The sequence below is a fragment of the Vulpes lagopus genome, chromosome 5 (assembly GCF_018345385.1).
Source record: "Vulpes lagopus strain Blue_001 chromosome 5, ASM1834538v1, whole genome shotgun sequence".
Classification (NCBI taxonomy): domain Eukaryota; kingdom Metazoa; phylum Chordata; class Mammalia; order Carnivora; family Canidae; genus Vulpes; species Vulpes lagopus.
Window position 1 is genome coordinate 45,856,840 of NC_054828.1, and position 27,772 is coordinate 45,884,611.

The 27,772-nt window shown below is 40.9% G+C and overlaps 1 protein-coding gene across 2 annotated transcripts; it reads right to left on the reverse strand.

The window, feature by feature from the left end:
- Positions 1-374: 374 nt before the first annotated feature.
- FAM161A (FAM161 centrosomal protein A) lies at positions 375-26,776 on the reverse strand. 2 transcript variants are annotated; one of them, XM_041757534.1, is made up of 7 exons: positions 26,435-26,776; positions 14,859-15,094; positions 11,951-13,117; positions 11,427-11,594; positions 9,668-9,767; positions 1,428-1,582; positions 375-951 (listed from the first exon to the last, which is right to left on the reverse strand). In XM_041757534.1, exons 1-7 carry the CDS (start codon positions 26,621-26,623, stop codon positions 813-815), a joined length of 2,154 nt encoding a protein of 717 aa, XP_041613468.1. In that variant the 5' UTR covers positions 26,624-26,776; the 3' UTR covers positions 375-812. The 2 variants fall into 2 exon arrangements, with proteins under 2 accessions (XP_041613468.1, XP_041613470.1); XM_041757536.1 differs by lacking the exon at positions 11,427-11,594.
- Between the last annotated feature and the right edge of the window lie 996 nt (positions 26,777-27,772).

Below are 27,772 nucleotides of genomic sequence, written 5' to 3' on the forward strand. Positions count from 1 at the left end.
AGGGCGTGATCCTGGAGTCCCAGGATCGAGTCTCACATCGGGCTCCCTGCATGGAGCCTGCTTCTCCCTATGCCTGTATCTCTATCTCTCTGTCTCTCATGAATAAATAAATAAAATCTTAAAAATTTTTTCCCCTAATTTACATATCAAAAATAATGTGGAGTAAAACTAGGGATAAAAAGAAAAAGTCATGATAGTATGGAAAATTTTAACAACCAACAGTGCAGAAATGAACATGAATTTCTAAGTACCTATTTTTTTCTATATTTTATTACTTTAAAAAAAATGGCTCAGATAAGAAACTTAAAATACCCAGTAAAACAAGTATGAGAATTTTGTGAGACGTATTGCAGAGGAAAAGAATGGGCAAATAGTATAATTTTAAAATATTTATTGATTCAGACTTCCCAAAAACATTTTTTCAAATCACCAAAAGCCAGTACTTCTTTCTGCTCTCAGTGCCAAGCCATTTTTTCCCATTCAAATAAGGAAGTAGCAAATATGTTCAGAATTAATCAGTTTATGATGACAGCTATGATTCTCAAATGCTTTTTTAAAAATACAAGTAAGGTCAAAGTTGCAAACCATACATAGTGATTAAAAAACCTGAACAGGCAAAGCCTTACTCCAACTGACCCAACAACCATTCGGTTGGATTTGGCCTTTCCAGGCTACAGATGACTTTGCTCAAGAGCCTTGTACAGGTTGGAGGGCTCTCATTGATGTTGTTCCCACCATAAGCACGGATGCTAATGCCAGGGGCTGCCATCGACAGCGCGGGCACAGACAGGAGACATCCTGCTCATTCCCTCTTACTCCTTAACAGATTTCTCTTCTTCACTCTCTTCATCAGTTTCCTCTTTTTCCTTGTAAGAATCCTGGCTGTTTGTATCAATAAAATGATTTTCTTCCCCACTCTCTCTTTCTTCTACTTTTTCTTCTTCATCAAAGCTGGAAGAAGAAATTTATCAATCTTTCAAAGGAAAAATGATTTGGTCTAAAGGTCAACCAACCCTTTGCAACGTATATCATCATGGAGTCAGTCTTCCTCAAGGGCATGAGCTCTGATTTACCAAGACAGCTCTATAAAAGTGCCAATTTGGGAAAAAAAAAAAAAAAAGTGCCAATTTGGGAACCAATCTATTTCAAACCTTGTTTGGCTCTGTAAACTTCATTTGAAAGTATCTTATTATTTTCATCATTTATGTCAGTCAGAAATTTAAATTATTCTGCTTTAAAAAACAAGATACTTCATCACCACGTAATATTTTCAATGTGCCAAGTGTTAAAATACCAATGTTTTACAACAGTTCACATGTATTGTGTTAGGTTAAAAGATCTTTTAAAGATACAGGACAGTATTTATTCTTTCCAGCAAGTAAGAATTTTTCCAAAGGTAAACCATTTAGATGTCCTATATATGTTACCTTTCTTTATCTTCAGTGGAATTCTTCATCTCTTGATTGCTGAAGTACTCAAATACTTTTCCACTTTGGCCTTTCTTTGAAACAAACTCATCAGATAGTCCTAATGCTTTTAGGGTTTTAGAATAACGTTTTTCTGCTGCCATTCTTGCATTTTTCTATAGGAAAGACAAACCTTTTTAGAGGAGAACAAAAGACTTTAAATTTTCATTAAAAATGTATGGGTTAAAAGCTCCAGTATTAGAAATTAAATCTAATAATCACAGTTGACTCAAAGTAAGCAAACCTTCTGACCAGCAATCCCACTCCCCGGCATATACCCAGAGGAACTCCTACATATGTACCCCAGAAGACGTGTACAAAAACGCTCAGGAAAGTACTACTTTTAACAACCCCAAACTGGAAACAACCCAAATATCTCTCAACAATAGGATTGATAAATAATGGTCTATTCACACAACGGAGTAAAATAAAGCAATGACAATAAATGAATTCTATCGTACACGACAGTATGGATGGATTTCATGAACACAGTACTAAGCAAAAGAAGCAAAAGACAAGAGAATACATATAGAATGAATGATTCATTTACCTAAAGTCCCCAAAAGGGCAAAACTAAACCATACTGTGTAGGATGGTAAAACTGCAAAACACAAAAACAATAATAACAAAAACCAGGAAATGCTTATCTCAAAAATTAGAATGGTGGTTACCTCTAGGGAAGAGGGAGAGGTTTTGATCTGGTAAGGGTGCACAGGGTTTCTGGGGTGCTGGTGATGTTCTGTTGTTAACCTAGGTAGTAGCCACGTGACCTATATTCTTTACATTATATCTGTTTTATATACTTTTTAAAAATATACTTTTATGACTGCTCAAGGAATCTGGAAAAACAAGGAAGAAAATAAGTTCGCGATAGTTGTCAGAGGGTTCTTCCATTTTATGTACCTACTGGAACTTTTAGTCTTTAAATGCCAGATCTCTAATGCATCAAAGATGATAATATCATCAATGTGGTTATCTTTACTCTGGAGAAATCAATGGTTACAGCAAAAAACAAGAATTTAGAACTGAGACCAAATCTCCAGAATGTTATTTCCTGGCCTTAGGACCTGTGATGACCCTCTCAGACCTAAAGCAGGTCAGGAGTCATCACAGTTCCTGAGACCACAGGAACTCTTGTGATCTACAAGACGCCTGGGGTTCACTAGGGCCTCAGCTTTGGTCACCCTTTACCTTCCATGAGTGGATATGAACTAGTATAGGGCCAAGAGTTGCCATGTGGACCTCCAGCTAAGGTAACTAGGATGGGCCAGCTCCAGTGCACCGATGGCATCCCATATTGGAAAGGGTGTGGGAGATCACCCAGTCTTACCCCCATACTTAACAAATAAGGACGGGGCACCTGGGTGGCTCAGTTGTTAAGTGTCTGCCTTCAGCTCAGATCATCATCCTGGAGTCCCGGGATCGAGTCCCACATCAGACTCCCTGCATGGAGCCTGCTTCTCCCTCTACCTGTGTCTCTGCCTCTCTCTCTCTCTGTGTGTGTGTCTCTCATGAATAAATAAACAAAATCTTAAAAAAAAAGGAAACTAGAACACTCCCTCCACCCCCAGTAAGGTTGGGCAGTTTGCTTAAGGTCATAAGGACAGTGAATGGTAGAACCAAGGCTCTTTTGACCACTTCCTGGGTCTTTTCCATTTCACCATGCTGCTTTCTCTAAGTAGTAGTGCTCATCCTGGAGTTTGAAGGTAGCTTAAACCTGACTTCAGCAATGCAAGTGTCAGATATCTATTTGCCTAACCTAGGGACTCCAGCATACTGAGGGACCACGGCATCTAGTGTTCCATGAGGGAAATAAAGACTGATTACAATGGATAAGCTACCACCAGTGATTTCTGTGATGCTCTGGAAAACTGAAAACATACCCAAACTGTTGCTAAAATGCACCTGCTATAAAATACAATAATTTTTAGAAAAGTTAATAAAATGCATCCAGAGGCTATGAACACCAACACACAGGCCTTGAAGAACCGAAAGTCAGGGCTAAGTGAGAAGATAAGAACTATGCCCCAAAGACTGTAGAGTAGAATAAAGAAAACCCAAATAACTCTTAATCCATTAAAAACATTTTATACTCTGATAAAAGCAAGTTAAATATAAAAGAGATTAAAATAATATCAAAGCCGGTACTCATGAACTCTTCATTTGAATTTGGTTGAGAATTTAGAATCTACTCAATCAGTAAACCTTGTGATTTCCAAGAAACAGGACAACATAGTTTGTTCTGTCCTGGCTGGTAAGCTTATTCTGCTAGAGAATAACTCAACAGCAGCAAGACCACAATTAGCGCTAATACATGGATAATGTATAAAGTTGTGAGTGGATTTATTAAATAACAGCTGTTAATTAGCAGCAATAGTCACAGCAAAACAGACTGCAAAAAAAAAAAATGCACTAATTTATGTTAACAAAACCAGAGCAATGGTGAGTCACTGCCAGTCACTCTATATATAGAATTAATTACCTTTTAGTATTTTATATCAAGGTGAGTAGTGTATAACTATTCTTAATTGAAATAAACATTTCCTCCTTGCATTTCACCATGCAAAAGAATTGTACAGACTACAAGATAAAAGGAACAATGAGAATAACTATGATTATTTTATTTTACTATCAAAGACTGCAAAAACCAAAACAGAACAAAACAAAAAACAAGTGTTGCTTCTTCTGAAAACCAAAATAATGTACAATGATTAAAGTTTGTCTACAGTCAGTGCCCTCAATTGAAGGGGAAAAATATTTATTTTTTGTAATCATAAGTTTCATTTACAGTAATTCTTTCATTTATTTAATTACTGAGTACTTATTTTGTAAAAAGCCCTCATGAGAGGTAGTGGGTGTATATGGAAAGAGAACAGTGTTTTTGGACAAAAGGAATAGCAGAGACAAGAGCCAAAAGTGGCAGAAGTAGAATCAGCTATGAAAACTAACCTGTTTTCAACATGCAAAATTTCTTTATGGGTTTAATTTCACACACACTGCTTATTTTGCCTCATTTTCTCTTGTGCTTAGAAGCAGTGGGAATTCACAGCATGGCACAACAGCTTACTCATGCTGAGACTCATCACTATCAAAGACTGCAAAAAACAGTGCTCTCAGCCCAGATTAATCCTAGAAAAAAAATGAGAGGTCATTACCTGGCTAATTTGATCCTAACAGTTCAGTTTTGGTTCAACAAATGTTTATTAACATCTCCTCTGTGCCAGAGGATATCCTAGGTGGTGGGTGCTAGGAATACAAAGATTTGACCACAACCTTTAAAAGTAACTAGCTAGAAGGGAAGAGAGATCCTGAAACATATCATTTCCACACAATATAGCAGGAGCAAAGACAAAGGTATGCAGAGGTTAATAAAAAACACAGAAATGGGGGATCCCTGGGTGACGCAGCGGTTTAGTGCCTGCCTTTGGCCCAGGGCGCAATCCTGGAGACCCAGGATTGAATCCCACGTCGGGCTCCCAGTGCATGGAGCCTGCTTCTCCCTCTGCCTATGTCTCTGCCTCTCTCTCTCTCTCTCTCTCTGTGACTATCATAAATAAATAAAAAAAACAAAACAAACAACAACAACAACAAAAAAACAGAAATGGGCACCCAATTCAACCCAGGAAGCAATTCAAGTAATTTTATATGAATACTTGAAAGATCAGTATGAAAAAAAGGAAGAGGCTCTAAGAGTGTTCAGAAAAAGCATGAATAAATAAGTTTGGAACTTGTAGTCTAGTATGGTCTGAAAGTAAAGGGTGGTCATGGTGAGGGGGCAGGGGGTGTGTTGGGGTCGATGAACAAAGAGGTTAACAGGAATCAGAATGTAGAGGATTCTATACACCAGGCTAAGAGTCATGGAGTCATCTTCTGGGAAAGAGCAGGACAGTTTAGTCTTAATTGTTTGGAAGCAGACTGACTTGGGTCCAATCCTAGTTCCATTACTAACTATAAACCTTACTAGTTACTTACCTTCTTTGAACTTCAGTTTTTTCCTCTGTAATATAAGAATACCCACTTTGTAGTATTTGAAGAAGACAGTGATAAGACCTTTTGATATTTTTCATTGAAAATGAGAATGAGTAGAATCAGTGAAAATGGATGATTGTCACTAATATCAGAGGTTATTTACTACCTACCCAGGGTAACATTTTGGCAAGGGAACAGGAATGGCAAAGTGAAGATATGATGGGTAGCTTTGCAAAGAACAAGGCCAGAAAACTAGTCAAATCACTACAGTAACTCAGAGAAGAGATAACAGAGGTTTCACGTAGCATTTCATCATTGAGAATGGAGAAAGGCAGATCCAAAAATTATTTAGGAAGAAAATTTGTCAGGTCTCTCACTGGCAAGTGAAAGAGGGAGGAAAAGTGGTTACCAGTCTCCAAAACTGTGGCCCAACAAAAGTAGGAAATCAAAGAGGAAGATCTAGTTTGAGGCAAGATGGATGTAAGATGTCTATGGGAAATCTGTGTAGATATAACTACCAGACAAGCAGTCGGGAGCTGGAAATAACTACTTTGAGCTAAAAGTCAATCACTTTCTGCTAGGTAATTCAGAACAGTTTATGACGATTTTTCCCTTTAAAATTGAAACTAAGAAATTAAAAAAAGAAACCCACTCCTTAAAATGAAAAGCATTATATAAATTTCCAAATCTGTAAGTAAACGGGTCCTATAACTTTGAGAGATTATAAATGTAAATTCACCTATAATACGTGCCCCTGTCCTCAGTGTTTCATTGAGAAGGGCAGTCCTATAATGCTGGCAGGAAGCTCCAAATGCAACAGCTTTTACAAGGTTACAACACAGCACCTGTAACCTCCAGTGAGTCTGTCGATCGTTAAGCTATGTCACCCATAAGAACACCTCCTTTGTGAGTACAAAGGAGAAGATGATGTGAAATGGACAGATATCTCTTAGGGGGAGACTGTAAAACTGAGTATAAATATAGTAAAATCAGAACTCACTGTCCATAGGACCAAATTATTTTTCCAATGAAAAGAAAGTCTTTTTGGTAATTGTAGATAAGAATGAAAATTATAGACTCACTTAAAAAAACTGATCAACAGGGCAGCCCCAGTGGTTCAGCGGTTTAGCGCTGCCTGCAGCCCGGGGCGTGATCCTGGAGACCCTGGATCAAGTCCCACGTCAGGCTCTCTGCATGGAGCCTGCTTCTCCCTCTGCCTGTGTCTCTGCCTCTCTCTCTCTGTGTCTCTATGAATAAATAAATAAAATCTTAAAAAAAAAAAAACAACTGATCAACAAAATGAAAAGGGAACCTACTGGATGGAGAAAATATTTGCAAATGATATGTCTGATAAGGGGTTAGTATGCAAAATATATAAAGAACTCATAAAAGTCCTAGCAAAAAGCCAAATAATCCAATTTAAAGGATCTGAACTCACAAAAACAGACACATAGATCAATGGAACAGAATAGAGAACCCAGAAGTGGACCCTGAAATGTACGGTCATCTAATATTCGATAAAGGAGGAAAGACTATCCATTGGAAGAAAGACAGTCTCTTCAATAAATGGTGCTGGGAAAATTGGACATCCACATGCAGAAGAATGAAACTGGACCACTCTCTTTCACCATACACAAAGATAAACTCAAAATGGATGAGAGATCTAAATGTGAGACAAGATTCCATCAAAATCCTAGAGGAGAACACAGGCAACACCCTTTTTGAACTTGGCCACAGTAACTTCTTGCAAGATACATCCACGAAGGCAAAAGAAACAAAAGCAAAAATGAACTATTGGGACTTCATCAAGATAAGAAGCTTTTGCACAGCAAAGGATACAGTCAACAAAACTAAAAGACAACCTACAGAATGGGAGAAGATATTTGCAAATGACATATCAGATAAAGGGCTAGTTTCCAAAATCTATAAAGAACTTATTAAACTCAACCCCAAAGAAACAAACAATCCAATCATGAAATGGGCAAAAGACATGAAGAGAAATCTCACAGAGGAAGACATGGACATGGCCAACAAGCACATGAGAAAATGCTCTGCATCACTTGCCATCAGGGAAATACAAATCAAAACCACAATGAGATACCACCTCACATCAGTGAGAATGGGGAAAATTAACAAGGCAGGAAACAACAAATGTTGGAGAGGATGCGGAGAAAAGGGAACCCTCTTACACTGTTGGTGGGAATGTGAACTGGTGCAGCCACTCTGGAAAACTGTGTGGAGGTTCCTCAAAGAGTTAAAAATAGACCTGCCCTACGACCCAGCAATTGCACTGTTGGGGATTTACCCCAAAGATTCAGATGCAATGAAACGTCGGGACACCTGCACCCCGATGTTTCTATCAGCAATGGCCACAATAGCCAAACTGTGGAAGGAGCCTCGGTGTCCATCGAAAGATGAATGGATAAAGAAGATGTGGTTTATGTATACAATGGAATATTACTCAGCAATTAGAAACGACAAATACCCACCATTTGCTTCAACGTGGATGGAACTGGAGGGTATTATGCTGAGTGAAATAAGTCAATCGGAGAAGGACAAACAGTGTATGTTCTCATTCATTTGGGGAATATGAATAATAGTGAAAGGGAATATAAAGGAAGGGAAAAGAAATGTTGGGAAATATCAGGAAGGGAGACAGAACATAAAGACTCCTAACTCGGGGAAACGAACTAGGGGTGGTGGAAGGGGAGGAGGGCGGGTGTTGGAGGGGAATGGGTGACGGGCACTGAGGTGGACACTTGACGGGATGAGCACTGGGTGTTTTTCTGTATGTTGGTAAATTAAACACCAATAAAAGTTAATTAAAAAAAAAAAAATAAAGGATCTGAACTGATATTTTTCCAAAGAAAATATTCAAATGGCCAACAGGTACATGAAAAGGTGCTCAACATCACTAATCATCAGGGATATGCAAATCAAAACCACAATGAGGTATCACCTCACACTTGCTAGAATGGCTAATATAAAAAAGACAAGAGATAACAAATGCTGGTGAGGATATGGAGAAAAGGGAGTCCTTGTGCACTGTTGGTAGGAATGTAAATTAGTACAGCCACCCTGGAAAATAGTATGGAGGTTCCTCAAAAAATTAAAAACAGAAATACAATACAATACAGCAACATCCAACTTCTGTGTATTTATCTAAAGGAAAAATAATCACTATGTTGAAGTGCTATCTGCACCCACATTCATTGCAGCATTATTTACAATGGCCAAGGCATGGAAACAACTTAAGTGTCTATCAAAAGATGAATGGGTAAAGAAAATGGTGTATATGTGCAACAGAATACTATTCAGCCATAAAAAAGGAAATTCTGCCATATGCAACAATATGCAACAAGATTGTAGCTCTTAAAGGCTTTGAGGCCTTTATGCTTAGTGAAATAAGTCAGACAGAGGAAGACAAATACTGTATGATCTCACTTACATGTAGAATCTAAAAACAAAAACAAAACAAAGTCATAGAAAAATAGATCAGATTTGTGGTTACCAGGGGAATTGGATGAAGATGGTCAAAGCTATAAACCTCTAAGTATAAGAAAAATAAGTACTGGGAATGCAACGTACAACATGATGACTGTAGTTAACACCACTGTATGGCATATTTGAAAACTGCTAAGAGAGTAAATCCTAAAAGTTTGGTTAACTATATGAGGTGAGGATTATTAACTAAATTTACAGTAGTTACTGTTTCACCATACATCTATGTCAAGTCACATGCTGTACATCTTAAATTTACACAGTGCTCTAAGCCATATACCTCAATGAACTGAAAAACAAAACAAAACCTGGCAAAACCTAGCAGAAACAAAACCTGGCAAAACCTGATTCCAATTAGCATTTTGTTTCATTTTTTAATTCTTCAGACTTCCAAGTAGTATCATGAAGATTCACCTTAATATATGGCTAAATTGGTACTAAAAAAAAAAAAAAAGATCAGCCATGAAGAACAGGTTGTGAAACTATTATTTTGAATATGACTGCAGTAGCAGTGTGTTCTTTATCAAGCTAACATGCCTCCTCAACAAGATTTGATGCTCAGATTTAAGCAAAAACTTACTTGACTGATTTGATGAAGCTGTCACAGAAACAATAATATGTCTCAATAAATTATATAACATATAAGAAAAATGGACTGTAAGTTAGGCATTAGAGATGTATTAAAAAAAAAAAAAAGCTGATTGTAGCTCTTAAATTCCAACAAACACAACCTGAGCAACTCTTTCAAACAGTAGCGGCCTGTTTTTTAATTTTTCTTCTCTTTCTTCTAGTTCTTGTTGGTATTCTCTCATCCTTTCCTTTTCACTCTTTCTAAAATCAAATAAAAGGAAGGGAATTTTAAAAAGAAATAATAATTTGCACATACAACATTTAGCTTAGATGACAAATCAGAAATTAAATTATGAGCATGGCTTACAATTTACCACAATACCTTTCCTAGACTGGTAAATTTTTATGAAATGCAGAATAAAATGCTTTAAACTGGCCTGAAGAGATGAATAAAGGCCCTCTTAACTCAATTTTAAGTGCAGAAAACCAAGAAAACTTAGTTCAAATTAGATATCTTCTCCTTAAGAAATTTCTTCTGAAAAACAAGATCTTGCTTTTCTCTTTTTCCCCTAAACAAGATCTTCTATAGGTGGGTGGCAAAGTTAATTAAATGAGAGCAAGTCAGGGGAAAATGAGGAGTAAGGGAATAGAACATATAGAGAAAAAGGAACCAAAATACTAAGTTCACAGTAAATGTACTTACTATTTGGGAAAAATCCTTTATAAAAATCCTATAATTTATTGGGAATAAAATATGATATTCTATATAAAATAACATGTAAAACATACTAACTCTACCAAGATAATAAGATTACATGGATTAGAGAAAAGAATTGTACTACAGAATGATACTTATGATTAATTTATACACAAAATTGGTATTAGGAAAAATCCAGTTTACTTTCTTGGGGTGGATAGTATTTTTTCTAAAAAATTCTGCTCAAGTTTATCAAATTAAGTTCCCTGTATCGAATTACACTGATATACATTATATGGAATATAAACATAATATACATTATAAAGAAATATAATTGTTATAAATAATATATATTTTAAAAGGAATACCAATAATAAGTAAAAACCAATATATAGATTGGGGGGTACTTATAAATCAGATTAAAAATTAATAAATCATATTACTTATCCAGCTTTGGGGGAGATATTTTCCTACTTAAACATGAACATTTTTTACATAAAAATATTCCTCTGGAACACTGGTTTTCAAACTTTGTATTGCAGAATTCCAGTGTTCTGTGAAGGGGTTCTGCAAATATTTTTATTTATTTATATTTTATTTATTATATCAAAACTCCAAGAATTGCAATACACACCGCTAAACACTTACACACGTGTTAATTGACATATCACATAACTGATGTTAATTAATATCAATGTGTTAATTTGTGACCTCATATTTCATGCACCTTAGAACAAAGCTCTTCAACAGACCTATTTATTGAACAATATTCTGAGATTACACAGCAAGCTATTAAACGAGAGCTTTACTGTATGAGTCAAGATTTTTCAGTGTTAACTATACTGGAATTAAAATACAAAACCTAAAAAGATTTTTCTCAATATCATTACAGTGCAACCAAAAGTAGCATAAAGAAGGGGCGCCGGCTGGCGCAATCAGTAGAGCATAGGACACTTGGTCTCAGATCATGTCATGTTCGGCCGCACAGTGGGCATGGAGTCTACTTAAAAATAATAGTATAGAGTCAAAAAAAAGGTTAGATACTGATATAAGATTACAACTATTAACTGTGGCCACGATATAAAACATTTCTGCTCAGCAACATGGCTTCAGGGTCCTCACCATGAGGTGAGGTGAGTGAGTTTGTGTGTGTGCACATTGAGTGTAAGTAATTGATAGCAACTTGAATCCAGAAACTAAACTACTAAATTCTTTTAGGATACCTGAGAGATTTGACTCTGGATTTAGACATCTGAGCTAAACTTTGATGGGAGTCATAAGCTTTAGCCCGGATTGTCAGGAGTTTCTGCAATTCTTTCATTCTTTGCTTCTGCTTAGTTAGGATCCGATTTCTCTCTTCTTCCAACATTTTCTTTTCCTCAAGTGATCTCCTGAGGGCAACAAACTAAGGCTTAATTCACTTTAAGCCAGTAAGAATGTTGTTCAGCAAAGATTTAACACAGGAAAATTCAAGCGTTGAAACTAAAGGCAACCTTTCGAGAAGGCTTTGACTTGTGAAATTGGAAATCAACAGGCTGACTAACCTTTTCTATCCCAAAGATTGGAAATGGAAAATATACTCATTTCTTAGAAGAACATCCTCTGGCAAAATGCTCTATATTATCTACCAAAAATATGTTACCAAATATAATTTCATATTTTCAAATTGACTGACATAAAATCAATATGGCTACAAACACTGTTTTAGCAACCATGAGTCAGCTAGTGCTATATTCTAGTCGTTTACCTTGTGGCTTGTTCTCTCCCTCTGGAAGATACTGTGGGCATTGGAGGGGGACAGTTACAAGGCACAGGCTTTGCACTTGCACTTCTTCCTGGTGACTTGTTTCTTGGAGACAGAAAAGGCCGTGTTTCTTTTGAATGTTCCTCATCTGCTGCAATGTCTGCCAAAATTTTCTCTCTTTTAGTGGATGCAGTGGAGGCTGCGTGAAGATTGGGTGGTTTATGGGAGGTTGGGAGTTTTGAACACTTCTGTTCTGAGACGTGTTTCTGGTATCCCTCAGGAAGCTTTTCAAAATCAGCAATCTGGCATCTAAACTTGTGTGTACACTTCAGCCTTTCAGGCTGCTCAGGATACTTGAGCTTCCTTGGAGCACAACTTTTGTGACCTGACCTAGAAGGCAAAGGGGATGGATTCTGCAAGAGCTCTTGGGCTTTCAGCTGCGTCATAATGTCTCTATAGAGCTCCTCTTCTTTTAACTTCTCTTTGGTAGCTGAGCTATAAGTAGATCGAGGCACAGGTCTGGCCTTAAATCGATTTGTTTTCTTTTTAGACTTAAACAAGTCTCTCAGCTTCTTTTCCCGGATTGCTTGCTTCTGTTCCTCTCTTGCAATGAATTTAAATGGCTTTTGTGAGGCCAGAAGAGCTTCTTTGTTCTTTTCCTTCAAACGCTTTCTGCGGTCTTCATTTTCCTTGACTAGGTCATGATAAAGGGGGAAAAAGACAAATGCAGGAACCGGAGTGGCTCGGAATTTTTTCTTACACTCTGATTCTTCTTCTTGTTTTTTGAGCAGTTGGTGTACCATTTCAATATCTGATTTTGATTTCATGTTCTCTTCTTTCTTCCTCTGTTCCCTAATCATCATCTGAAAAGGCTCAGGAACTGTAATCTTTGGCACCCATTCTCTTGGTTTCTTCTTTGTTTTTTCAACGGCTGGGAAGTAAGCATCTTCACACCGAATATAATCTTCAACAGAAAAGTTTGTCCACATGTTGTTGATGAGCTCTTTTGCATAGCTCATCACCACCCTCTTTTTCTCAGGATACTCTTTTTCTAAGTTGGGCAACTCGTCTTCAGAGGAAGACATAATCAAGGAGGAAGACGGCCCTAAATCAGGCTCTGAAGATGTCATTAATGAGATAGGGTGATAAGAGTTCTTTTCTGATTCAGACCTAAATAAGAATAATAATTAAGTTACACTCTCAGTTGCATGTGACCAAATATAAAAATTAAGAATTATAAGATCAAGGTATTATCAGTTAGAAGGCAGGAGCTGGATACATAAAGCTTATAATTATCACTTTTATTTAGAATAGAGCTAAGAGATCCTCTAATTTAACTCCCTCATTTTACAGGGGAACCGAGACAGCAGTGGCTCCTTGTGGCTAATGTCTATTAAATTCTCCACATATTTCTCAGAGTCATCATCTTAAAACATACATCTAGTCATGGAATTCCCCCTCTTGAAACTCTTCTATGGGGATCCCTGGGTGGCTCAGCGGTTCGGCGCCTGCCTTTGGCCCAGGGCCCGATCCTGGAATCCTGGGATCGAGTCCCACATTGGGCTCCCTGCATGGAGCCTGCTTCTCCCTCTGCCTGTGTCTCTGCCTCTCTCTCTATGATGAATAAATAAAATCCTTTAAAAAAAAAGAAAAAAAAAAGAAACTCTTCTATGATTTGCCATTGTAACAGAGTCAAGTCTAGATCATAAAGGCCCTTTAAGACTAGCCCCTGGCCACCTTTCCTGTTTCACCTCTCGCCTCTCTCGCCCTCCAGTTACTAATCTTAAGTCATATCCAATCACATGAAGCTCCTCACATATACCATGATCTCTCATACTACCATGCCTCTGCACATGTGGTCTGTTGCCTAGAAGCCCACTCCTTGCTTCCTGCATCTGTACAGCTACTCCTCCTGGAGTTCTGAGATTGAGTCCCACATTGGGCTCCCTGCATGGAGCCTGCTTCTCTCTCTGCCTATGTCTCTGCCTCTCTATGTCTGTCATGAATAATTAAATATAATCTTTTAAAATAAAGCAAAAAGTACACCTTGAGATACAATGGTGGGTGCTCTCGAGAGAGAGCTGTATCTATACTTTATATTTTTAGTGAGTTCATGTTTTTTTGTTTTGTTTCTTAAACTTAGCATGGCGTCCAACATGGGGCTTGAACTCACAATTCTGAGATCAAGAGCTACGTTGAAATCAAGAGTCAGATGCTTAACTGACCCAGGTACCACCCAGGTACCCCTGAGTTCATGTTAATCCACATAATGTAAAGGGATTTTAAAATTAAATTTAAATATTTTCACTTAAAAACGGCCCAGCCTGGCTGGCTCAGTCATTAGAACATGCAACTCCTGAACTCCAGGCTGTAAGTTCAAGCCCCATGTTGGGTGTAGAGATTACTTAAAATCTTTAAAAAATAAAAATAAAAATAAAAATGGCCCAGACTAAATATTTTGACACATATCTACAGTTCTATGAGTGGCAGGTCAGAGAAAAAAGACTAAATGACCACCAAATGACCCTAAAAACAAGAAGCCATTGGTGGATAAGCCATTACACATTTTTTTTTAAGATTTTATTTATTTATTCATGAGAGACACAGAGATAGATAGATAGATAGAGACAGGCAGAGACAGAGACAGAGGGAGAAGCAGGCTCCATGCAGGGAGCCCGATGTGGGACTAGATCCCGGGTCTCCAGGATCACGCCCTGGGCCAAAGGCAATGCTAAACCGCTGAGCCACCCAGGCTGCCCCCATTACACATTTTAAATAAAATCCAGTCTCTGTATATCAGTAAAAGTACAAAAGGATAGTTGAGAGAAAACATTCTGAAATACTTCTGTTCTGCATGTTTAAGTATACATTTTATTTTACAGCCCACAAATAATGTTATGTACAAACTTACCTGGAAGAGACACTAGAAGCTTCTTCTCTGATGATCACTGGCTGAACTTTTAAATTTAATTTATTCTGGTACATTTTCTCTAACTTTGCCATAGTTTCCAAGTGGGCAGCTTTCAGCTCTTCTAGTTTCCTAAAATACTCTTCATTAGAGTGGCAAATATCAGAAAAGTCCACAAAGTCCTCATCGCTTATTTGTGTTTGTTCATCTACCTCAGAAATGTTGGTGTTAAAATCAGCCTGGTAGGAGGAAAAAAAATCTGTTAAATGGTCTTTAGAACTGAAAACAAATTAAACTGACACCAATTCCCAATGCTGCTTCTTAAAGTGTATGCTTAATTAGATTATGTTACTTGTGGGTACCTACATATAATGGATTATAAGTTACTTGTGGACTATGTACATTTTCCCTTAATGATATTTTATTAGGAATGAGATGGGGCACCTGGGTGGCTCAGTCAGTTGAATCCAACTCTTGATTTCCATTTCAGTTATGATCCTGGGGTCATGAGAGCAGCCTAAGTCAGGCTCTCTGCTCAGCAGGGAGCATGCTTGCAATTCTCTCTCCCTCTGCCCCTCCCCCTTTTGCTAAAATAAATGAATACTAAAAAAAAAAAAAGAATGATAGAGAGAGACATCAGGAAATAAATGCGATTTAATTCATTTTATAAAGAATAGTTAAATTCCCAGATCATATACTAACCCGTAACAGGATAGAACCAAACCACCCTTTATAAAGAGCCTCTTTCTGAGTTGTAAGTTTTAACTGAGATGAAGAAAAACATTCTTCCTGCTGCAAACCAACCAAACACAGCGCAATAGCCAGCCCTAGCAGGCCTTCTGCAGCGTGCCCTTGGAGAGAAGACAGGGAGAAAAAGAAGTCAGGGAAATGGGAGAATGGGGACAGGAGAAGGGAGGGAACAAATTTCTCATTGGTTCACCAAGGAGATGCCTCAGGAGGGAATAGGAGGGACCATCAGAACAGCCACTTCTGGGGCAATAAGAGCAACAGCTCCCATGGGTGACAGACTTTGGGAGTGACAAGAGAACAAGAGTAGTACAGTATAATAACCACAGAGTGCAGCTATGCTATATATAGGTCATCCCTAGAAGGGTCTGACTATCCTCCTCCCCCATTCCTTTCACGGTTTTTTTTTTTTTTTAAAGATTTTATTTATTTATTCATGAGAGACACAGAGAGAGAGAGAGAGGCAGAGACACAGGCAGGGGGAGAAGCAGACTCCCCACAGGAAGCCCGATGCAGGATTCGATCCTGGGACTCCAGGATCAATACCTTGGGCTGAAGGGAGGCGCCCCACCACTGGGCTACCCAGGTGTCCCTCAAAGTTCTTTAACTGAAGCAGCTAACGTGGTAAAATTGCATTTTCTCCATAAATAAAAAATTTTTAATATTTTCTCAGTTGAGAAACAGTTGAAGTTATTTATGATGGTATGCATAAAAGGCTGCTGACCATGGTTTTAAATTAAACTTAGTGGCTGAAAGACTTAAAATGAAAAAAGTATATCTGCCATAGAAAATTATAGATATATAACAATCTGATAAGACTCTAGGAAGTAAAATCGAGTACCTTTCTCCCAATAGGAAAATTCAGAACATCAATTGTATACAAATAGTTATAGGTATGTTCGGTTTTTTTTTTAATGGACTAAAAACAGTGTATAAGAAGCCAGTGTTGTACCACTTGAGGTAACTTAAAAAAAGTGAAATGGGGTGCCTCAGTCGGTTAAGTGTCTGCCTTCAGCTTAGGTCATGATCCCAGGGTCCTCGGATCGAGTTCCACATCAAGGCCTGTATCCCTGCCCAGCCTGCTTCTCCCTCTCCCCTGCTTGTGCACTTGCTTTCTCTCTCTAAAATAAATACATAAAATCTAAAAACCAAAAAAGAAGAAGGAGAAAACAAGTTTTCCTCAAAAGAACTGGTATGTGGAAATTTATTACCAACAAATTTATGTCTCAAAGGAAATTTATGTATGTCCTACAACTCAAGTCAGAGAATTTTCTGATGTCTTCTGCAGTTTCTGTACGTGCTCTTCATCATTACTTTTTTAGTCGTGGAGCTTAGTTCTTAGATGAGAGCTTTATTAACTTCTTCATTCATTAAATATTTAGAGACGCCCAGCATTCAGCTGGCTCCTGATACAGATCAGATAAAAATTCCACCTTCCAGAAGCTTCCAGCTAGTTTAGAACAGGTACATAACTCAGTAGCAGGCTTTAAATGAGACGGAACTCCTGACTCCTGTCCACAAACTGCTCCCAGCTGTTCTGAAGAGGGAGACAGACGAGTGACCATATATGTCATGATATAAGACACCATGAGAACTCATAGAAAGAATGCCTAACTCTGACTAGGGAGGAAAAAAAAAAGGTAGAATTTGTAGAGGTGAGCCAGACTGAAGGCATAAGGATGGGTGAGGACAGAGTGTGCCAAATCAAGGGAGCAGGGAAAAACAGAGACATCTGAGGCACAGTGCTAGAACATTCATCATGATGAAACCTCCTGACAATGCAACTTGCAGGTAGTATGATCTCAAGCAAACTGAGGCTCAAAGGAGGCAGGTGACCCACCTGCAGTTGCACAGCTAGTAAGTAGCAGAGCTGGTACTCAATTTCAAATCCGTTGTGCTCCAAAGGCACACCACACTCCTCCCAAGGGCAGGGGGTTTTTTTAGCCACAAGTGGAATGAACAGGCATTATGTGCTCAGAGGGAGGTAGTCTGAGTGGCAGTGGGGAGCAGGGTATAAGGAGCCCAGATGAGGGTGGGAAACAAGGTGAAAAAGATAAGTCAGGAGCCACCAAGAGCCCAGGTGGCCAGGCCATAGCCAACAGGAGCCTTGAAGAATGTGACCAGAGGAGTGACATATTAATGCTCAGAAGGAGTCTTCTTATAGCGAGTAGGAGGGAATGAAGGAAGGCAAGGCTGACAGTAGTTAGTGGGCTACAGCAAAGGCCCGAGTTAGAGATATTAAGGGCAAAATGAAGGGGGCAGCACCAGGGACAAAAGAAAGGAAGCTGCCTTGAGAGATTTAGGAAGCTGAAGTATCAACTTGACAATGGTCTGGCTGTGGGCAAGAAAGTAAAAAAAAGATTTCTGTCTGGAGTGCTGTCTAGGTAGATGGTGGTGTTGCCATTCATCGATACAGGGGATACAGCAGAAAAGAGTGTTTTAGGGAAAGGAAACTAATCTATGTCTTAGACACACTAAGTTTCAGGGATTAGTCAGGCAGCCAGGTGGTCAGAAGTCTGGGAGGTAAATATATCTGGAGAGCTGCTAATAAGGCTGGGCTGGAGAGGGAGATATGGCAGGTACCAGGGCACACAGAAGTGACAGGTGCAGCTTTGGATGTGGATAGGGTTGCCCAGGGAGAGGGGAACAATGAGAGATGAGAACCTGAGGATGGAAATGCTGGCAAACACCAACATTTAATAAGCAGGGAGAGGAGGACTGATATGAAAGAGAAAGTGGTCACGACAGATACAAAGACCAAGTGATAAGAGTATTCAAACCAAAGGAGTTTTAGCTTGGTTTGAGTTTGGAAGATAAAGGAAGGCTGCCTGGAGGAGGTAATGTCCGAGATGAGTCAAAGAATGGAAGAATCTGGAGGGTCAAAGAGAGTGTAGGGGAAAAAGGCAAAGGGTACTCTGGACAAACTTCCAGATGTATTTAAATGACATGAGTAAAAGCAGCAAGGGCGGACAGTAGAGTGGGGAGCAAGGTGCACAAAGTTGAAGGCTAAGAGCAGAGTAAAAGGCATAGAGCAATTTTGAGGAGCGGTAGCCGTTTCTCATCTAACTACTGGCTCCCAACCACTGGCTGGTCACCTGGTTTCAGTTCCCTTATAACCCTTCAATAAGAAGCACTCCTATGGAAGTTAAATACCTTTTCAGTTTGGAGCGCTGTCATGCCTTGGGAGAAGGATTACAGGCGTGGGGTCCGAATTCTCCTTCGAGCCTAGGTTCTGCACTCCTTAGCCATGTGACATAGGCATTTACCTTCTGAACATTAATTTTATGACACATAAGGTAGGTGCCAGGTGTATGCTATTGTCTTGTGGCTCCCACACCTCCCTTCCATACCCTGCTCTGTGATGCTGGGGATGGGACTCCAAAGAGGGTTTCTACTTTGCCAGCTGCTCCCCACTATATTTGCCAAAAGTAAGATTAGAGGGAAACTACAAGGCTGGAGGAGGAAGGGACTATATTCCTTTCTGTTAGTTCTCCATCTGCTTGAGCCTCCCCGACATCAGTTCTTCCCCTGGGCAGCAACAGTAGTTCATCCTAGTAGCAGTAGTTGATTCCAGTTTGCAGTTTTTCCAATGCTCACAGCATCAGCAAAATCACCTCAGGACCTCACTTGCTGTTCCCCCTCCCTGGGATGCTGTTCCTTTAGATATCGGCATGGCCCACTTGCTCACTCCTTCAGGTCTTAATGAAATGCCATCTTCTCAACAAAGACTTCACTGTCTACTGTATTTGAAATTACAACGTCCCTCCCCACTCATTGTCAGCCTCCCTTTTCTGGTCTTTTTTCCTTTTAAAGTCAGTTCTTTATTTTTTAAAAGATTTTATTTATTTAAGAGAGAGAAAATGTGCACACACATGGGGGGGTGGCAGAGGGAGAGGGAGAAGCGGACTCCTCGCTGAGCAGGGAGCCTGATGTGGGGTTTGATCCCAGAACCCTGGGATCATGACCTGAGCCGAAGACAGACACTCCCGACTGAGCCACCCAGGTGCCCCTCTGTTTTATTTTTTTCGTAAGTACTCACCCCAACTGACATCCTACATGACTTTATTTATTTGTGTATTATGTGCCTGCCCCTACCAATGGCAGATACTCAAGAAATATTTGTTGGATGAATGAGTATAAGCTTAAAAAAATACTAAGTTTCCATAGAGGGAAGAAGACAGGTATTCCCTCAAAGAGGACTGAATCATTTGAAAAAAACCCAGCTGCCCTAAAGAGCTATGTTTAGGTATTAAGGGCTTATTTTCCAAAAACTACAATTAAAACCAGGAGGACATTCCAAGAACTGTTTTTGGCAAAAGCACACATGCATTCTTCATTCATTCTCTTAGAACATCCCTTAAAAGGAGGCCTTATAACAATCATTTTCACAAAAAGGCTAAAATTTATTTGGACCTGGAAAAAGTATTTGAAAAAGTTATAGAAGGATGAGTAGCTTCTAACTTAGGCACTGACTTTTGCAAAGTATCCATTCCATTTCAGCTTACTACTTTAAATTTTTCAGATAAACTGATCTCACAGTGTTTTATCTGAAACAGGTGAATGGTTAATAAGCAGCTTCCAATTCTAATGCCATTTTTGTCTCCTCACAAAGGAAAATATTTAGTAAATCAAATAACCTAGGTCAAAGACATTATATCCTAAGAACTTAACACAGTACTCTTTCCCTTTAATCGTTCAGCTCTCTATGGAATGTTGTATATGTAGCCACCAGATTAGAGGATAATCTTCCCCTAGACTGGCTTGACCCATTTAGATAATGACTCCCTCTGGCACATGCTGATTCATTAGTAACCAGCACTCATAATTATTTGTGTTATAGTCTATCTAGTATCATCTGAAGTTCTGGAATTTTTATTTAAAAATTTTTTTGCATTGAAAGGATTTCTAACGAAAAAGGTAGATTTACATATATTAACATGGGTAAACCCCCAATAAAAGTTAAGAGAAGATGCAAGCTGCAGAACAATATGTGTATTTGTGTGTATATATATATATATACACACACACACACACACACATTTTTAATGTGACCATATATTAACATATTATGTACACAGGAAACAGGAAAAAGTCCAGAAGACTATATATCATTTTCAAAACAGTGGCTACCAATGGTGTGAGGGGGTAGAGGCAGGGTATCAGATTTTTTTTTTTGCAGGGAGAGTTTTAAAAGGTCCTATGCCTTATTTGTAGCATTTGAAGGTTTTTAAGATTTTTTTTTTAAGATTTTATTTTTAAGTAATCTCTACACCCAACATGAGGCTCGAACTCACAACCCCGAGATCAAGTCACATGCCCCAATGACTGAGCCAGCCAGGTGCCCTTGTAACATTTGAAAATTTAAAAAGAGAATATATTCATATATTATTTTCACAATTAAAATGTAACTTAAAAACATAAAAAGAGGGGTGCCTGGGGGCTCAGTTGGTTAAGCATCCGGCTCTTGGTCTCAGCTCTGGTCTTGATCTCAAGGTTAAATTCAAGACCTGTGTTGGGCTCCACACTGGGTGTGGAGCCTACTTGAAAATAGATTAATTTAATTTAACTTAAAAATAAATAAAAAGAATGTTTGTGAATATTAATACTAAATTTAAAATTGCACAATTTCTGGGGTGCCTGGGTGGCTCAGTTGATTGAGCATCTGTCTCTTGATTTTGGCTCTGGTCATGACCTCAGGGTCATGGATTCAAGTCCTGTGCCAGACTCCTAGCTCAGCTCAGAGTTGGCTTCAGATTCAGATTCTCTCCCTCCCTCTGCCTCTCCCTTCACTCTCTCTCTCAAATAAATCAATAAATCTTGGGGGGGGGGAAGGAACTTGCCACATCCCCCAAAAAACTGAACAATTTTCAGTGGACACTTGGTCTGCCTAGCACCTCCCTTATTCCTTCTGGAAGGTGGCTCTCATATTCCCCCAGCAATACTTCTTACCTTTCCTTTGCTCATTTACCTGCTCCCACACTCATCCCCCAACTGCCTATAACTCTTCTAATTTTTTTAAATATTTAATTTATTTATTCATGAGAGACACAGAGAGAGAGGCAGAGACATAGGCAGAGGGAGAAGCAGACCTCACGCAGGGAGCCCGATGTGGGACTCAATCCCAGGACTCCGGGATCATGCCCTGAGCCGAAAAGGCAGATGCTCAACCACTGAGCCACCCAGGCATCCCTAACTCTTCTGTTTAAGAAAACAGAAATCTTCAGAGGGAAGTTCACTATCTTCCCATCTACAAAACTGCCCACTTTTGTGCTCCTTTTCTCCTTCCCTCCTGTTTCAAAGATGAAATATCCCTCTCTTAGCACCATTTATCCCTTTCCTCATCACTAAAGCCAATGAATGGGAAACTTGCCCACTTTCTGGTAACCCTTCTACCACTGTAGCTGGTCCTTAATTTCTTTTGCTCCCTTTTTCTCTACTTGACTATTAAACACTAGGTTTTTAATTTTTTAAAGATTTATTTTAGTCAGGGGAACATGGGAGGGGCAGAGGGAGAGGAAGAGAATCCCAACCAGACTCCCGGCTGAGTGTAGGGCTGGAAGGGCAGGGGAGAGGTCGATCTCAGGATCTCCTGACTCTGAGATCATGACCTGAGAGGAAACCAAGAGTCAAACTCTCTATCTCTTTATCTCTACCAACTGAGTCACCCAGGCACCTGGCATATGTATACATGTGTATATATGCGTATATCTACATGGCACGAAGCCCACCTAAAAAAATATATATGTGTGTGTGTGTGTATTTTTTAGGGCCTCATGCCCAAGGTAGGGCCTGAACTCAGGATCCTGAGATCAAGAGTCCTGTGCTCCACCTATGGAGCCAGCCAGATACCCCTTAAATGCTAGGTTCTTCAGAATTCTATACTAGGCCCCTTCGCTTCTTTCTCCACATCCTCTCCCTAAGTGACTTCATTCATTCCCATTGTCTTAAAAATGCTGAAAATTGGGCAGCCACGGTGGCCCAGCAGTTTAGCGCCGCCTTCAGCCTGGAGTGTGATCCTGGAGACCCGGGATCCAGTCCCACGTCAGGCTCCCTGCATGGAGCCTGCTTCTCCCTCTGCCTGTGTCTCTGCCTCTCTCTCTCTCTGTCATGAATAAATAAATAAAATCTTTTTAAAAAAATTGCTGAAAATTCCTAGGAAGAAGTCTATAGTCTAGATCACACAGGACTATGGTTTCATAGACCCTACCCCTTCCTACATATTTCCAATTGGTAGTTTTATAGGCATCTCAAATTTACCATGTTCAAAACTGAAACCCAAAAACAAAAACAAACAAACAAACAAAAAAACCCCTGAAACCCTGGGGCACCTGGGTGGCATAGTCAGCTAAGCATCTAACTCATTTTAGCTCAGGTCCTGACCTCAAGGTTGTGACTTCAAGGTCGTGAGATCAAACTCTGCTTTGGCTCCATGCTCAGGGAGGAGCCTGCTGGAGATTCTTTCTCCCTCTCCCTCTGCCCCTCCCGTTCATGCTCTTTCTCTAAAATAAATAGATAAATAAATCTTGAAACAAACAACAAAAAACGGAAACCCTAATTCCCACCCATTCTTCCCTAAGTTATCCCCAATTCAGTAAATGGCATTACTTTTCATGCAACTGGTTAAGCCAGAAAATGGAAATGAACATTCTTAATTTCTTCTTCGTCCTTGGCCTTCACATCCAATCTAACAGCAAGTCCTATGCATTCTAAAGAAATCTGTCCACTTCTTGCCACTTCTCCTAGACTAGAACCAAACCACCGCCGCCTGCCCCTGAAACCACAACAGCTCCTAACCAATTTCCTTACTTTTGCTTTGTCAAAGCCTCTAATCATTTCCCACAGAGCCATCAGTCGTCTTTTAAAAATGTAAATAGAAACATGTCAGATCTTTTAATGTCTTCAAGGACCTTCTGCAGTACCTGTACTGACCATAAACTCTAAACTCCTTATCTTGGTCTAAAAGGCCCTGAAAAATCCTGCCCAGCTCATCTCTCCCACCTTGTCTCCTTCCCTGCCCTTCTCTCTCATCTCTTTTCTTTTCAGATCCTTAATCACACAAAACTCTCTTCCTATCTTAGGGCCTCTGCCTCTGCTGTTCCCTCGGCCTGGAATGTTTTTTCTACCCCTAGTCTTCAAGTGGCTTCTTTTTCTTATCTACCAGGCATCGACTTAATTGTTTACTCATTTAAGTAGGTTCCTGACTTCTTTTTTTAATCACAGAAGCCTATTCATTTCTTTCCCAGCATTTCTCATCTTATAATCATTTGGCTATTCATTTTGTATGTCTAACTTCCCCACCAGACTGGAAGCTTTGTGACGATGGGATCTGTCTGCTTCACTCACAAATGAATATTCAGTGACTAGCGCTTAATAACTCTTTGATATTTGTTACCCCATTAGGAAAGTCAGTGAGACTTTACCTGTGAATTCAAGAATATTGCTTTACGCATGCCATCATCAACCACACAGCAAGGCCTATTAAATGCTATCTCCAATGGAGGCTAGATTCAAGGAACATACCTCAGAACTCAATATGGGCTCTGGGTCCTTCAAGGTGTGTGTGGGAGGGGGATGGGGTTCACTTTGGCAAACCAAAGGAGTGAAAGGAGCCTAGTGGTTCTCTAACCAGTCTTTTTTTTTTTTAAAGGCTAGGCATGGAGCCCAATGCATGGCTTGAACGCACAATCCTGAGATGAAGAATCGGACACTTAACCAACCTTGCCACCCAAGCGCCGCTCTAATCAGTCTTGTGTGGTACTTATAGTATCCATGAGTTTACTACATTTTGTAGATGATAAAGTTGAGACAAATTAATCTTTAAAAAAATCAAGGTAGAGACTCAAGATGAACAGTGAAGACAAGCTTGGCTCCTGCACCCTTTCTTGACTTTTCAGGGTTCCTTTCTCCAACCGGTGCCCTCTGGCTATCAGGTCTACTGTGGCAGCTTATCCAGATTTGCTTTTGGATCCTCCAAGTGTATCAAACTCATAAGACTTAGCTCCCTTTTCTGTTTGTTTGGTAGTAATCTGTCCCTTTGAAACTAGCTTGTTGGATGAATCGATCTCTCCTAAGGCACTAAATTTCTGATACAGATTCGCAGTTTAGCAGGGCAGTCTGGAAGTATACCTGCTACTACAGAAATGACTGACTCCTCCAGCACAGTAAGCCAAAGGAGAATTTAATCTTTGGGGCAGTTGTTCAAATGACAGTCTCATTGGCAGTTATTATTATTATTATGAATTTATACAAAGTGTTCCTTAGATAATGCACACATTTTCTCCTTTGGTTCTCCTAATATCCCAGTAAGAGACACATTTATTAGAGTTCTTTTACATACAAGGAAACTGAGATTAAAGAAAGTTACATCTTAGTATCACCTCGCAAATGGCAGAGAACAGATCCTGTCCAGGGTTCCCAATCCGCTTCCTCCACTCAAATCTTTTTCCTCTATCACTTTGCCTCCTTTGTTGGTTCTGAGATTTGTTTTGTGGGGAAGCTTTATCATGAATGAAACTGTTCCCAGGACTCTGACCTTGGTTCATGTTCAGGGTCTCAATGTACCTTACTCTGGATGACCTCGGGTAGTTTGTCTGCTGGTGAAATACTGACCATAGAAGGTGTTGCTACAGATTTTCTCCTTAAACACTTTTAGTGTTTAGAAAGTGTTTAGGATAGAATTTTAGTGTTTAGGGCAGCCCCGGTGGCCTGGTGGTTTGGCGCCGCCTTCAGTCCAGGGCGTGATCCTGGGGAACCGGGATCGAGTCCCACATCAGGCTCCCTGCATGGAGCCTGCTACTCCCTCTGCCTGTGTCTCTGCCTCTCTTTCTCTCTCTCTCTCTCTCTTTCTGTGTCTGTCATGAATAAATAAATAAAATCTTTAAAAAAAAAGAAGAAAAAAAAAGAAAAAAAAAAAAAAAGAATTTTAGTGTTTAGTTTAGTGTTTAGGTTAGAATTCCAAAATACCAGTGATTTTATTAGCCCTAGACCATAATGGTTTGTATCTGAGACGCTCTGGACAGACGGTATTAAGAATCTTTAACTGGGGGTAAGGCTTATATCTGCACATGACTAGTTAAAATTCAATGGTCCCATCTTTTAAGGGAACAGAGTAGATGGCAAACTCAGCCCTCTACCTGATGGGCAGGTGCTCACCACACATTTGACACTGAACATTGATCTGTCAAGGGCTTTCTCACTCTGAAGAGTCGTTTAGGAAACTGGAACCTCAGTCATTTGTTTCTCTGGATGCTTAACGTTCATCTGTGTATGATGTGCCCCCCTGAACTCTTGAATGGGTTTAAACACCGCCTCTCCTGTACTCTGTGAAGATGCACCAATAAAAAAAATAATAATAATAAAAATTTTTAAAGAAATGCACCAATAACCAAGACTTTAAAGGGACAACAAAACACACCTGACAGCACAGCTGATTGGCCTGAGTTTCATGGGTCATGCACTATGGGGTACATCAGTTCTCCGCAAGTTGAAAAGAAACAGCAGTAACTGCTTTTGCAAGTGCGACAGATGCTGGAGCAAAAGAAGTAAAGCTCCGTACTTGATGCTCTCTAGAAATGGAGGCTCTCCAAGAATTTTTTTTTTTTTTTTTGCAACGATCTCTTTGTGGAAAATTAAAAGATCTTCCAATCCAGCGCCCCGGTTCTGAGTACCTACCGTGGGGGTGCAGAGAAGGTGCGGACCGGGCCCACTGGGGGTGGGGGGCTGGGCAGGGCGCCTCCCGGCCGCGAGGCCGCCGCTCACCCAGCGGGACCCGAACCGCCCGCCAGCCAGCACCCGGCGCACACCCCGCCGCGGCCCGCGGCCCCCTGCATTACCCGCGCCAGCGCCCGCGGCGCCGCCTCCTCTCCGTCTTCCTCGTCCTTCAAGGCCGCGGCCGCCGCCGTCGCAGCCTCCGAGGGGTCTTCAAGGCGTTGGGACTGGGCGGCCTGCGCTCCGGGGCTGGAATCTCCCGGGCACTGGAGGCGGGCGGCCGCCGGGGTCGCCGCTCGCTGCGAGGCTGCCATGGCCGCGCCGCCGAGGCCCGCGCTCGCCCGGGGCCGGGGAGCGGGCGCGGACTCCCGCCACCCGGCGGCTCCCGGCTGGGGGCGGGCGGTTACCAAGGGCGCCGTAACCAGGGACGCTACAGGGCCCGCGAGGGGCCAAAAGGCCCCCGGACGCCCCTTCCGGCGGCGGGAAACCCGGGGCGGGCGCTTCCGGGAGGCGCGGCGCGAGGCTGCGCCTTCGCTGGCTTAGAGGGTTGGCGGGCGGGAAGGGGCGCCTCTGCGCCGGCCTCGCGCCTCGCCGCCCGGGTGCGCGCTGCTCGCCTCCTACCGGCGAAACGACTCGCTTTGTAGAAAAAAAAACAATAGCGCGTTTTCATTCACTGAAATAACGCGGTGGTGACGGCGGCGGCGGAAAGCAGGCGATGCTGTCGCGTGGCGACCTCAGGGCAGCCGCGTGGTTCGCACCTGTTACCTGACACGGCTCCCCCGGAGCCCGAGAAGGGGGAGCAGAGGTACGTTCTGCTGATTGACCTGAGAGCTACCGGGCTTTTTCTTCTTTTTTTTTTCTTGGTTTGACCAATCAAAGCCCAGAGTTAGGTGGAGCCTGGCCCACCCACCAGTGATTGAAATTGCAGGTGCACGAAGCGGGCGTTTGCTGCAAGGGCCCACCAACTTGAACAGTAGCCGCAGACACATCCCACCTCCACCTCACCCCATCAGCAGCTCCCCACTCAAGATTTGGGCGTTTCAGGAGGCAGCTTCCCCCTGTCCCATGGGACTGCGGTGCAGCCTCAGCCACCTGCTACCTAAGTCCCTGCTGCCTCAGGCTGAGGCTGCCATCACCCTCTCCTCCCTATCCTTCAGCCTCGTCGTGCCCAGGAGCCCTAAGCTGCAGCGTGTGCTGCATGTGCTGCATGTGCATGTGCTGCCTAGAACTTATCTCTGAGGTCTGAGCTCACTTTCTTTTTTTAAATCATTTTTTCTTTTCTAATCAAGCTTTACATCCATCATGGAGCTTGAACCAGGACTCTGAGATCAAGAGTCAAACTCTCTACTGACTGAGCCAGCCAGGCACCTCTGAACTCTTCTTACCAAGCGTTTCTTGCATATGGAGCTGGAGTGTGAGTATCTGCAAAATCCTCCATTTCCCCACCTCCTTCAGGCTGTTCT

What these genes read in the sequence shown, in the direction of transcription:
- FAM161A (XM_041757534.1), bottom strand. Translation starts at nt 26,623, where the DNA reads ATGGCAGCCTCGCAGCGAGCGGCGACCCCGGCGGCCGCCCGCCTCCAG. An exon ending in TGTTTGAAAGAGTTGCTCAG is followed by an intron (nt 1,583 to 9,667) that starts GTTGTGTTTGTT and finishes TCTTTCCTATAG; the next exon opens with AAAAATGCAAGAATGGCAGC. An exon ending in TCCACTGAAGATAAAGAAAG is followed by an intron (nt 952 to 1,427) that starts GTAACATATATA and finishes TTCTTCTTCCAG; the next exon opens with CTTTGATGAAGAAGAAAAAG.